Source organism: Saccopteryx bilineata, chromosome 1 (genome assembly GCF_036850765.1).
Source record: "Saccopteryx bilineata isolate mSacBil1 chromosome 1, mSacBil1_pri_phased_curated, whole genome shotgun sequence".
NCBI lineage: Eukaryota > Metazoa > Chordata > Mammalia > Chiroptera > Emballonuridae > Saccopteryx > Saccopteryx bilineata.
Genome location: NC_089490.1, coordinates 142,951,552 through 142,965,404, shown reverse-complemented (window position 1 = coordinate 142,965,404; position 13,853 = coordinate 142,951,552). Strand labels below are relative to the sequence as shown.

Sequence of the window (13,853 nt, the reverse complement as noted above, 5' to 3'; positions counted from 1 at the left end):
AAAAATCAATCAATAAAATTTTTTTTTTAAAGTTACTAATGCTGAAAGGGACATTTTATGGTGATAACAGGGTCAATGCAGCAGAAAGATAAAATAATTATAGATCCACCTAACAGACTACCAAAATATATAAAATAAAAATTGACAGATATGAAGAAACAAATTTAATAATAATAGAGATTTCAACATCCTAGTTTCATTAATGTATAGAACTTGGTAGAAGATCAACAAGGAAACGGAAGGCTTGAACAACATTATAAAAGCTAAAAGGCTAACAATTATCTACAGAACACTCCACCCAAGAACAGCAGATATATACTTTTTCTCAGTGCACAAGAAACATTCTCAAGGATAGACATATGCTAGGCCACAAAACAAGCCTCAGTACATTTAAAAAGACTGAAATAACACAATACATGTTTTCTGACCACACTGAATAAAATTAGAAATCATTTGTGAATTTGGGAAATTCACAAATATGTGGAAATGAAATGACACACTCTTAAATAACCAATGGTCCTAAAAAGAAATCAGAGGGAAATTTAAAAATAACTTGAAACAAAATATAACTTGAGATGAATGAAAATGAAGACATGACATATCAAAAAGTATGAGATGCAGTGAAAGCAGTACTCAGAAAATATTTAACTTCCACCTGATCAGGACATGGTGCAATGTATAGAGCGTTGCCTGGAAGGCTGAGGACCCAGGCTCGAAACCCTGAGGTTGCCAGCTTGAAGGTGAGCTCACCAGCTTGAGTGCGGGTGCGCTGGGTTGAGCCAGGGGTCACTGGTTCCACTGGAGCCTCTGGTCACAGTACATATGAAAAAACAATCAATGAACAACTAAAGTGCTGCAACTACGAGTTGAAGTTTCTTTCTTTCTTTTTTTTTTTTGTATTTTTCTGAAGCTGGAAACGGGAAGAGACAGACAGACTCCCGCGTGCGCCCGACTGGGATCCACCCGGCACGCCTACCAGGGGGCGACGCTCTGCCCACCAGGGGGTGATGCTCTGCCCCTCCGGGGCGTCGCACTGTCGCGACCAGAACCACTCTAGCGCCTGGGGCAGAGGCCAAGGAGCCATCCCCAGCGCCCAGGCCATCTTTGCTTCAATGGAGCCTTGCTGCGGGAGGGGAAGAGACAGACAGAGAGGAAGGAGAGGGGGAGGGGTGGAGAAGCAGATGGGCGCCTCTCCTGTGTGCCCTGGCCAGGAATCGAACCCGGGACTTCCGCACACCAGGCCGACGCTCTACCACTGAGCCAACCGGCCAGGGCGAGTTGAAGTTTCTTATCTCTCTTCCTTTCTGTCTGCCTCTCAAAAAAAAAAAAAAAAAAAAGAGAGAGAGAGAAAATACGTACCTTTCAACCTTAAGGAACTGGTAAGCCTGACCTGTGATGGCACAGTGGATGGAGCATCAACCTGGAATGCTGAGGTCACTGGTTCAAAAACCTGGGTTTGCCCCGTCAAGGCACATAATAAGAAGCAACTATTTGTTGATGCTTCCCACTCCTCCCCTCTTTGCCTTTCTTTCTCTCTCTCTCTCTCCTCTCTCTAAAATCAATAAATCTCCTAAAATCAATAAATAAAATATTTAAAACGAAAGAACTGGTAAAATGAGGCCCTGGCCATTTAGCTCAGTCACTTAGAGTGTTGTCCCAAAAGACCAACATTGCGAGTTCGATCCCCAGACAGGGAACATCTGGGAAGCAACCAATGAAAGCACAACTAAGTGAAATGACATATAAATGATTTTCTTTCTTTAAAAAAGAAAATAAAAAAGTAATAAAAAATAATTTAAAAAGGAAAAAGAAACTAGTAAAATGAATAGCAAACTAAACCTAAAGGGCAAGCAGAAGAATGGAATTAAAGATTAGAATGGAAATTAAGTCAAGAAGAGAAAAATGAGGGGGTGGGGGGAATCAATGAAGCCAAAATTAACAATGCATTCTTCAGACTAACCTAGAAAAAAAGTAAACTCTTTCATATCTTTCAGATATGAAAGAATGAGACTACTGACCTTACAGAAATAAAATGGGTAATAAAGGAATACTATAAACAAATATATACTAATAAATTAGGTAACTTAGATAATATCTGGACACATTTCTAGAATAAAAATTATTAAAACTGAAAAGAGAAATAGAAAATCTAAATAGACCAATAACAAGTAAAGAAACTGAATTAGTAATAGAAAAACTACCCACAAAGACAAGCCCAGGTCCAGATGGCTTCACAGGGAAATTCAACCAAACTCTTAAAGAATATCAATTCTTTTTTTAAAAATTGATACCAATTCTTCACAAACTCTTCTAAAAAACAGAAGAGGGAAAACTCAACTCATTCTTTGAGGTCAGTATTACCTTAACATCAAAGACATCAACAAAATCCACAGACCAGTATCTCTTATGAATACAGATGCAAAAATTCTCAAAATACCCAATCCAACAACATATAAAAAGAATTATATACTATAAGCAGGATTTATCCCAGCTATGCCAGGATAGTTTACCGGTAAGGTACTACCCAGATCAATTAACTGTAGTATACTATACCAGGAGAATAAAAAACAAAACTACATGATCACCTCAGTAAGATGCATAAAAAACATTTAGCAAAATCCAATACTCTTCCCAGATAAAAACACTCACCAAAATAGAAATGAAAGAAATTTATCAACCAGAAAAAAGAACCTATGAAAAAGCCACAGTTAACAACATACTTAATGGTGAAACTCTGGAGCTTTACTCCCAAGATCAGGAACAAGACAAAGATGTTCACTCTTGCCTCTTTATCAACATTGTGCTGGATGGTCTGGCCAGGGCCATTCAGTGAGAAAAAGAAAGAAAAGGCATCCAGATAAAAAACAAAGTAGTTAAACTATCTCTATTTGCAGATGACTGATATTATACACAGAAAATCCTAAGGAATCCATTTAAAAACTATTAGAATTGATAAATTCAGTAAGGTTACAGAATACAAAATAAATATACAAAAAACAATTGCATTTTTATACACATGCAAAAAACTGGAAAATAGAATTAAAGAAAAACAATTCCAAAAATAAAAATAAAAATAAAAACACACAAAAACAATTTCATTTACAATAGTATCAAAAGAATAAAATACTTAAAAATAAATTTAAAAACAAAAAAAGTGCAAAACTTATACTCTAAAAACTACAGAATATTGTTAAAAGAAATTTTTTTTTTTTTTTTGTATTTTTCTGAAGCTGGAAACGGGGAGAGACAGACTGACTCCCGCATGCGCCCGACCGGGATCCACCTGGCACGCCCACCAGGGGCGATGCTCTGCCCACCAGGGAGCGATGCTCTGCCCCTCCGGGGCGTCGCTCTGCTGCGACCAGAGCCACTCTAGCGCCTGGGGCAGAGGCCAAGGAGCCATCCCCAGCGCCCGGGCCATCTTTGCTCCAATGGAGCCTTGGCTGCAGGAGGGGAAGAGAGAGACAGAGAGGAAGGAGGGGGGGGGGGGAGAAGCAAATGGGCACTTCTCCTATGTGCCCTGGCCGGGAATCGAACCCGGGTCCCCCGCACGCCAGGCCGACGCTCTACCGCTGAGCCAACCGGCCAGGGCCTGTTAAAAGAAATTAAAGAAAATTGAAATACATAGAAAGACATTTCTTACATATGGATTGGAAGACAATATTGCTGAGATGGCATTACTCCCCAACTTGATCTGGAAATTGAACACAATCTTATCACAATACCAGCCAAAAAATCAAGAAAATCCAGGAAAAGTCAAAACAATCTTGAAAAAGGGAACAAAGTTGGAGGATTCACCCGTCCCAATTCCAAATCTTACTACAAAGCTACAATGTGGTACCAGCATAAGGACAGATATACGTGTATTGAATAGAGTAGAATTGAGAGTTCAGAAATAAACCCATGTAGCTATAGGACTTTTGAGACAAGGGTGCTGTGACCATGCACAATGGGGGAAGAATAGTTTCTTCAACAAATGGTGCTGGGACAACTTGATCTCCACCTGGAACAGAATGAAATTGGACCCTTACCTCAGCCATGTATGTAAGTGAACTCAAATGGGTAAAAGGTACAAATTATAGGAGTTAAAACTGTAAAACTTGTCTAAGGAAATGGGTAAATCTGTGATAATCTTGGATTCAGCAGTGGATTCTTAGATAAATCCCAAGCACAAGCAACAAAATAAAAACATAAATTGGAATTCATCAAAATTAAACTTTTGTGCTGCAAACATATCAAGAAGGCGAAGAAAAAGCCTACAGAATGGGAAATAATATTTGCAAATCCTATGTCTGATACAGGAATTCTATCCAGACATTAAAAAACTCAACTCAAAAGGACAATTAAAAAATGAACATAGAAACTGAACAAACATTTCCAACTCCAAGGAAGATAAACAAATGGCTAAAAAAACCCTATGAAGAGATACTCAATGTTATTAGTTATCAGAGAAATGCAAATAAAAAATGTAATAGATACCACTCCATACCCACTAGCATGGCTAGACTCAAAGTCAGATAATGGCCCCGGCTGTTTAGCTCAGTGGTAGAGCATCAGCCTGACATGTGGATGTCCCTGATTTGATTCCCAGTCACAGCAAATGGCGAAAGCAACTATTTGCTTCTCTACCCCTCCCCACAACCCCTTCAATAATCATGACTTGATTGGTTAGAGGGCACTGGACCCAGGTGCTGAGTGAGGATGGCTTCTTAGAGCCTCTACCTGAGGTGCTCAAAATAGCTCGGTTGTGAGCATGGCCCCAGATGGGCAGAGCATCAGCCCCAGATGGAGTTGCCGGGTGGATCCCCATCAGGGTGCATGTGGGAGTCTGTCTCTCTCTATCCCCTCCTCTTACTTGGAAATAAAAGAAGAAGAAAAAAGTCAACTGTTGGTGAGATGTAGATAACTCAGAACCCTCAGACACTGCTGGTTGGAATATAAAACGGTACACCCACTTTGGAAAACAGTCTGGCAGTACCTCAAGAAGTTAAGAGTTACTATTTGACCCAGACACTCCAGTCCTCGATATATACCCCAGAGAAATAAAAACATAAGTCCACACAAAAACTTGCACAAAAAGTAACAATATTGGTTATAGTCAATAGGTAGAAACAACCCCAACCTCCAAACTGATGATTCACACAAGAGAATATTTTTAGGCCATACAAAGGAATGAAGTTCAGATACATGCTATAATGTGGATGAACATTGAAAACATGTTAAGGAGAAGCCGCAAATCACGGACCACAAATAATGTGACTCCAATGATATAAAATGTCCAAAATAAGCTAATAATGTATATCAGGGGTCGGGAACCTATGGCTTGTGAGCCAGATGTGGCTCTCTTGATGGCCGCATCTGGCTCGCAGACAAATCTTTAATAAAAAAAATGTTAGAAATATAAAACATTCTCATGTATTACAATCCATTCATTTCCTACCGCTCATGTTACGGTTGCGGGTGGCTGGAGCCAATCACAGCTGTCCTCCGGGACAACACCAAATTTTTATTGGATAATGCCTACCGTACACGGGTCGTTGTATGGCTGTCATGGAATTACATTTTAAAATATGTGGCGTTCATGGCTCTCTCAGCGAAAAAGGTTCCCGACCCCTGCTGTATATAGAGGCAGATATCAGATCAGTGGTTGCCTAAGGCGTAGAAACATTTGGGATGGAGGAGTAATGAAAAATGGTCTGGGTCTCTTTATGAAGTGATAAAAAAGTTTTATGACTGATTGTGGTGATGGTTGCAGAACTGAAAATACGTTAAAAACTACTGACTTGTAAGGGATTAAGAAGTACAAACTGGAAGTTACAAAATAGTCACGGGCATGTAAAAGTACAGCACAGGGAATTAAAGTCAATAATATTGTAATAACTATGTATGGTGCCAGGTCGGTGATGGTATAGGGGGGGACACCTTATAAAGTATATGATGGTCTAACCACTATGATGTTCACCTGAAAGTAATACAAAACAATATTGAATATCAACAGTAATTGAAACAAACAAAAACAAAAACTCTTAAATTTTATAACTTAAAAGGGTGAATTGTATGGTATATGAATTATGTCTTAATAAACTTGTCACCAAAAATAATAACTAGAAGCTTTCCATTCATTTCTATGGCCCATAATTTTAAATATATACAGTATTTAAATTGTATTCAAATTATCTCTATAAACCATTACTTCTGTTAAGTATCCTTCATCACCCTCCCAAACCTTTTATGGTTCCTAGTTGTTATGGCTGTTTTTCTTTTTCTTTCTTTCTTCTTCTTTTTAACTTCTCAGGGTCAAGTTTGAGTTTATATTTTGCTAGCTATCATTCATTTCATCTAGATTTTCCAACAGTTAATGCTATGCACTGTCTATCTATCCACTGCAATCTGTTCTCTTCCTACCTCTTATTAGCTCCCAACCCAAGAAACCTGGTCTTGGAGGATCCCTACAGCTTCTCTGTTGCCAAAGCTAATGGACATTTTCCCTATCTTTCCACTCTCACTGGAAATACCAATTCTGAATCTCAACCACCCAACCCAGACCCCTAACTCCATCTCACTATTGACAATCACTACACTGAGAAAGACCAGAAATGAACTTAATGCGCATAGAAAAAGATAAATGCTATTTCCTACGCTTCCCTTGACTGCTACCACCTGCTCATAAATCCCTTCCGCCTCCTCCAGGGTGATGGCAGCCAAGCCTCTCTCTATATCAGGCCTGGTCCTCTCAGCTCTCTCCCTCCAACCCCACCCAATCTATAACAGCCTCCTCCAATCTGGCATGTAACCCATTCAACCAAAAAACTATAAACTCTAACCTACACTGGCTTCTGTGCTAGGCACTGAGGATCCACTGAAAAAATTAAGACAAAATTTGTTCAATTTCTTGCCAAACTTGTTCCTTTACCTGTACCATACCATATATTGTCCTCCACATTGTGGCAGCATCACTGTCCAACCGGTACTCAAGCCAGAAATCTGGGTCAGACCCTTGTGCTGATCCTGTTTGTTTCCTTCAATAGCTCTTATATCCCACCCTTCTTTTCATTCTCAAGTAGGAGTCCATCATTGGTCCCAACCTCCCTCCCATACCAGGTGTCCAGAGTCTCTAGTCCAGTGGTTCTCAACCCCGGTGGGGGTCGAACGACCAAAACACAGGGGTCGCCTAAAGCCATCGGAAAATACATATTTATTATACAATACATCTTATTATAAAATATGTATTTCCGATGGCTTTAGGTGACCCCTATGTTTTGGTCGTTGGACCCCCGCCGGGGTCGCGACCCACAGGTTGAGAGCCGCTGCTCTAGTCTAACACCAACTCTAATCCTGTTAGTCTCCTACTTATAAACTTTGCTACCTATAGGAGCAAGCCCAGACCCCTCAGCCCACTTTTTGTAAAGCTCTAAAGTCCAACCCCTTGTCCAGCAACATGTGTACTGTAGTCTTCGTTTAAGTTTCTGAACCTAATCTAGCCATTGGCCCCAATGCACATGGAGGTCCCCATATCCCATAAACTACTTGCTTCTTAAGGTCTAGCTCTGATGCTAACTTCTCTGGCAGAATCCTCAATTCCCACAATTCTCTGTAACTGCACTGGGCCAGAAATGTCTATATCTGCCTGCCCCCTGCATTCCCTGAAGTCCCTTGCTGAAAGGCAGGTTATAAACCCCAGGACCTCCCGACAGGATGGCCACTTACCCTGCGATTCCGGTTGTGATCCACAGTCTTAAGGTGCTTCTGGATTATCCCAAACTGCATGGGAATGAAGAGGTCACAGGCTGCACAGTGGGCTGCCTCCACTTTCTTTACAAAATGCTCCATGGCAATTTCTGTAGGGGAAAAAGGGGTAGTCACCACTGATACCAGGTACCTAAGACAGACCTAGAAGGTTGGGAAAAACACCAGACTAGATCTTCACTTCACCTTGCAAGTTCCAAGTGACCCTGAGGCTGTTTTCACAAACACTCCCCGGAGAAAGAGAGGAGTCAAAGCAGAGGAGGGCAGGCTGAGGCCCTGCCAGTGGAAACGGGATGGAACCTTCTCACCTTGGGTCAGATCCTGGTCTCTGTAGATCTGCTGGATCAGACCATCAAGGTCCTCCACAGTTTTTCGGAGCTCCTCTGTCTTCTTGGTCTTGTTGGTAACATACTCCTGCCAGAGACACCAAGGAGAGACCAAGGTTCATGCAGGCAGCTCTACATTTGAAGTGACTGAGAAGAGAGGAGCAGCTGTGCCGCTTCAAGGCTCACCTGCAGAAAGTCAGCTGTTTGCTTAGGGAGTTTGGTGCCTACGTACTTAAAGTGCTCCTTGTGGAACTTGCTGTCAAGGTGGTTGGCCATCTCATCCTCATAGAAGGTCCGGTACTTGCAGAGGGAACACACAAACTGGATCCTGCCACAGGAGGGAAATGAGGGGCTGAGGCCTTGAGGGTCCCGAGGAATAGTGCTGCTGCCTCACCCAGCCCAGCAGCAAGCCCTGAAATAGGCTTTGCGCATGGGCCTCTGAAGTGCAGTCCCAGCAGGGGACAGGCTGGGAACAGTAGGGTCGGGAGTAGAAAGGGACAGAAAGTCTGTAGGCTGCAGTTACTGCAACGTAGGGGACAGGGTAGGAGCTCTTCCTTCCCAAAGGCAGGAGGCTGAAGCCCGCTGAAGCCTGTGACAGCATCTGCTGCAACAGGCAAGGAGTCACTAGAAGGTAGTCGGAGGGTCTCTACCAAGGCTGGGCAGGAGCTCGTGCACTTGGCCCAGCTGGGGACCAGAAGGAAGGATGCCCTGGCGTGAGCCAGGTGGCCCTGACGTGCAGAGTGGAGTACGCAGTCCCGAGGCAGGGCCCGAAAAGGTGCTGCATCTTCCTCCTGGGGTCTGTGGAACTGAAAGACCCAGCCCTTCCTCTGCTCAGAGTGCTTGGGGTGGTGTCGGGAGGGGTGGGAGGCAAGCAGGCCTGGGCACCTGCTGCCTCATCTTCCTCTTCCAAGAAGAGACCAGTCTGAGCTGGAAGGAGGACGCCTGCCTGGCCTGCCAGAGGGCAGCCTGGAGTCACCTGAGCGAGGTGCTCTGTCTGGGCCTGGTGTCCACAGCAGAAGCCTGGGGTCGGGGGCCTGGGCTGGAGCAGAACGCCGTGGCAAGGGGCAGAGGAGGCCAGCCGCCACCGAGGCCTCAGGGCAGGTCCCTACCTCTGCCGGACGTCCTTATCTGGGCCACGGGGTCAGCTTTTTCTGGAGAGCCCAGGGGCCGGGCGCCGGCGAGGCTGAGGAAGGTCCAGCAAGAGCAAGAGTCTGAGACGGAGGAGGAGGCAAGCGCCAGTACGGGAGCTCTGAGGGCAGACAGACCCGACCAAGGGGCGTGAAGGGCTCAGCCGCTGATAGGCCCGGCCTAACAGGGCCGGCGGACAGGGCAGAAAGCAGGCCCGAGGCTGCCACAGCCCACAGGTGCTGCCATCTCTCCTGGGCATGGCGGTGGCCTCTTGGCAGCTAGCTGGGGTGGCACAGGCGCCTTGGACCTTGAGTCTCTGACGAGCTGGCCCCCTCCCGCAGGGGCATCAGGCCCCCAGTGCACCTCGGGGCTCCTGCGCTGAGTGACTGAGCACCAGAGCTTCTGGGTAACGGTGCTGAGCAGTGTTGGGTCTCAGGCCAAAGACGCCAGTGGTCACCAGGTGGCCACAGAGGGACAGGGGATGAGCCAGGCCTTGGGAGCTAGGCCAGGCAGGAAGCAGGGTTCATGCACAGCTGAGCAGGTGGCAGCTCCCAAGGGAAGCCAGAGGGTGGTGAGGCAGCAGAGCTATGGCCCTGCCCTCCTGGTGACAGCCCCATGGTGAGGCAGAAGCAAAGGAGTGAAGGGAAGCCGGTTACCTTTCCACCATGCGGTCTCGCTGCCGCTTCTTCTGTTTGTCTTGGCTCTTTTTGCCTGCCTGTAACTTGTGCTTGGTCTGGCTGCTGTCATCCTGGGTGCTCACGGACCCTATGGGAACAAATGGGCATAGTTACCAGCTTGGCTCCAACATGTCAGGGCAGTCCCAGTGACCTCTGGCTGCATCACCTGCCATCTGCTCCAAGGGGTTCATTCTGAGAGCAACTGTCTGAGCAAGGCCTCTGGCCCCAAGCAGGTGGGTACCCTGGGCTGGACATGGAGCAGTTTGGGCCTTGGCTTTGGCCTTAAAAGGGGAAGACAGGCACTGACCCCACCATTCTCCAGGACACCCACACTTTGCAGAGTGGGTCACAGGGAGACTGGAAGGCAAAGAGAGAGGCTGTCTTGGTGGGGAAAGCCTGGGTAGGGGGATGGAGGAAGGCTACGGCTGGGGCTTATGTGCAACCCCCAGGGTATAAGACCCCAAAGCTCACATGGCCTTGCCTACCCCCCACTGGGCACCACGGCAATAGTGGGCTGAAGCTGGATTTACTGTCAGGTACCTGCTGGCGCTCATCACTCGGGTGGGGGGGACACAGACTCCCAACACAGGGGCTGGAGAGGCGCTAAGGAAGAGGACACGCAAACCAGAGCCGTAAAAACTGCACCAAGGGTCCCAGCTCAGACACCAGCCACTGAGGACTTGGGTTGATGTTGCTGAGGGACTGAGGGCAGGGAGTATTTCTGGGGCTTCCCCATAGTTTTGCCTGCTGCCCCCAAGTCTCTGCCTAGGAAGAACAGGGACAGAGGAAGAGAAGCCCCCTGCCAGCCCCACAAGGGAAGGCCCAAGCTGGCCATGTTTCTGCCACAACCCTGCCCTCAGCGGGATGCCTCCCATCATGAGCGCCTGGAAGAGTCGCCCCAACATCCAGGCCACTCAGAAAACTCACCCTTGTCTGCATCCTCTTTGCCATCTTCCTTCCCCTCTTTTCCTTCTTCATCTTCTCCTTCCTAAGACACAATTTCAAAAATCCAACATCAAGTGCATGCAGTTGTTTATAATGGCTCTAAATGACAAAATCCTGCTATGTGCCAGACACTGGACCACGTGCCTCCCCACAGCCCTTGCACTGAGGACTCATTCTGCCTCTGGCTAGGTAACCTCCCCGCAGCCTGTTCCCTCTACCAGAGCTCCCTGCCTCCCTATGCAGGTCATGCATGCACGCAGAGCTGCCTTGGGCTGGCCTGTGAAGGCCCTGTCCTGTGGCTCAGGCAGTCCACTCTCTACCATAAAGTGTGCAGGGCCGGAGCCACTTACCGCTCTGGAGCCCTTTTCCACAGCATCCGCACCTTCAGTGCCATCTGCAGCTTCCCCCTCAGTGCCCTCATCTGGAATAGGATGTACACTCAGCCCAAGAGATTCAGGGGGCAGGGGACAGTGGACAGGGGGCAAGGGACAGGGGGTAGGGGCAGTGGCCAGTGCTCTGGCTCACCATTGTCTGAGTCACTATTGTCTGAGCAGTCAATTCGGGAGGCTTTGCTGTCTGGCTCATCAGGACTGCCGCACTGCTTTCTCTTTTTCTTCTTGGTCTAGGTCAGAAAAAGGGAGGAGGGTTAGGGCATGTGGCTCTGGGGCCCTCACTCCACCCAGTCAGCAGCCAGGAGGGAAGGCTCCCTCCACTTACCCGGAAGTCAGCTGTGGTCCAGGTCTTCCAGGTCCGCCTCATCTGCTTCATGCCATTGCCAAACCCGAATCCAAAGCGAGAGCCACCTGGGAAGGCGCCCCCACCTCGCATGCCCTGGAACATGCCATACTCTGGAATGATGTTCTGGGAGAAGAGGGAGGGCAGTCGGGAGGCACCAGGCATGCACTGGCCCCGGGCCCCCATGGAGTCTTCCCACACGCGCCCATAACCTGAAGCCACTGGCCGGCTACTCCGGGAGTCCCGGGCCCAGCCCTGAGCCCGTGGGCCAAAGGTGTCACCACGCATACGAAATTGGTCTCGGTAAGCATCATATTGGCCCTCGTAGGCCATTTCCATCTCAGTATCAATTTCGCCATAATCGTAGCCCGACCGGTAAAGATCACGCTCACTCAGGACGGCCCTCGAGTCACAGGCCTCGTAGGAATCATATCTGCAGAAGCAGGTAGCAAGCATCAGGGAGTGCCTCAGGTCCAGGTGCCTTTGTCTTCCCCCAAACCTCCCTGTCCTGGGGACAGGAAGCATCGCTCCAGCACCCACCCACCCTGCTGGAGAGGCTCAGTGTTCAGAAATGCAGATAAAAGACCTGTCAGGAACTGAGTTCTAGAAGTAGAAAGGGCCTCTCAGCTGATGCCCCAAAGTCTGTGTGTGGACATGCACCAGCCTAAGGACTAACAACTTTTATTTTTCCTCTTTTTTTTTTTTTTTTTTTAAAGAGATGAGAGGGATAGATAGAAACAGACAGACAGGAACGGAGAGAGATGAGAAGCATCAATCATCAGTTTTTCACTGCAACACTTTAGTTGTTCATTGATTGCTTTCTCATATGTGCCTTGATCGTGGGCCTTCAGCAGACTGAGTGACCCCTTGCTTGAGCCAGCGACCTTGGGTCCAAGCTGGTGAGCTTTTGCTCAAACCAGATGAGCCCCGCGCTCAAGCTGGCGACCTCGGGGTCTCGAACCTAGGTCCTTCCGCATCCCAGTCTGACGCTCTATCCATTGTGCCACCGACTGGTCAGGCAGGACTAACAACTTTTGAAAGCAGACACATGTGTCTGTGGTAGCCATAATGCCCAAGGTTGCTCCTTAAGGGGGAGGGGGTGCACAGAGCACCCTAACATCATCCAGCACATGAACTGCCTGTCCAATGGGCTGATAACACCAATGAGAAACTTGTGATCTCATCCCTTATGGCTGGGGAATTCCCCAAACCCTCCAAAGTCCATTACCATCCAAAAGGAGAAAGGGGACAAAATGCGGAACGTTTCCCAGGAAAACACATTTAGCCTTCCCAAGGACTAGGAAAAAAATAAAAAAGCAGCTCTATTACATTAACCTAAAGCCCTGGGGGTGGGGAATGGGGTAAGACATCACACCCTACACAGCAGCTTGGCTGTGGTGGCACAGTGGAGCAAGTATCAACCTGGAATGCTGTTCGAAATCCTGGGTTTGGCTGGTCAAGGCACATGTGAGAAACAACTATTAAGAGTTGATGTTTCTCGCCTGACCAGGCAGTGGCACAGTGGACTGAGTGTTGGACAGGGATATAGAGGGCCCAGGTTCAAAACACGGAGGTCGCTGGTTTGAGTGCAGGCTCATTGGCTTTAGTGTGGGATCACAGACATGACACCATGGTCGCTGGCTTGAGCCCAAAGGTCACTGGCTTGAGCAAGGGGTCACTTGCTTTGCTGTAGCCCCTGGGGTCAAGGCATATATGAGAAAGCAATCAATGAACTGAGATGCCACCACAAAGAATTGCTGCTTCTCATCTCTCTCCATCTGTCTGTCCCTACCTGTCCCTATCTCTGACTCTCTGTATCTGTCAAAAAAAAAAAAAAGTTGATGCTTCTCATTCCTCCCCATATCCCCTTCTCTTCTCTCTAAAATCAACAAATAAAATCTTTTTAAAAAAGTAAACAAACCAATGAAAATAACAGGGCACCAGAGAGCCATTCTAACCATCGCTGAAGCCCACAACCCCACAAGCTCAGACCCTACTTGTTGCACAGGCACACAAAGCGGCCAGTGCTACCGCATTGCCACTCTAACCCTCATGCCTACTCTCTGGACCCAGGCTGTGGCAAACGGTATACAAGCAGCAGCACAGGTTTCACATGGCCACTGAGACAAGAGCCAAGCCCTCCCTGCCCTTGGCAGCCCAGCTGCAAGCACTGTGACTGTCCCAACATGAGGACAGGGTGTGCCTAGGGTCCCCACTCCATACTTTTTGCTTGTTATAAATCCCATGCTAGCAAGTCTCTCTACTTCCCAATGGCCCTGGGGGGAGGGTCCTTACT

At 47.2% G+C, this 13,853-nt stretch overlaps 1 protein-coding gene across 2 annotated transcripts in view; it reads right to left on the bottom strand.

Moving 5' to 3' along the window:
* The window catches only part of AKAP8L (A-kinase anchoring protein 8 like), a 39,935-nt gene that overhangs the window by 10,119 nt on the left and 15,963 nt on the right, over window positions 1-13,853 (bottom strand). For both annotated transcript variants that reach the window (XM_066271296.1, XM_066271302.1), the window contains 8 exons: window positions 11,540-11,990; window positions 11,348-11,444; window positions 11,173-11,243; window positions 10,805-10,865; window positions 9,857-9,965; window positions 8,259-8,400; window positions 8,055-8,160; window positions 7,708-7,838 (listed from right to left, as the gene is read on the bottom strand). In XM_066271296.1, coding sequence (XP_066127393.1) covers window positions 7,708-7,838; window positions 8,055-8,160; window positions 8,259-8,400; window positions 9,857-9,965; window positions 10,805-10,865; window positions 11,173-11,243; window positions 11,348-11,444; window positions 11,540-11,990 — 1,168 coding nt within the window. The remainder of the gene's footprint in view (window positions 1-7,707; window positions 7,839-8,054; window positions 8,161-8,258; window positions 8,401-9,856; window positions 9,966-10,804; window positions 10,866-11,172; window positions 11,244-11,347; window positions 11,445-11,539; window positions 11,991-13,853) is intronic.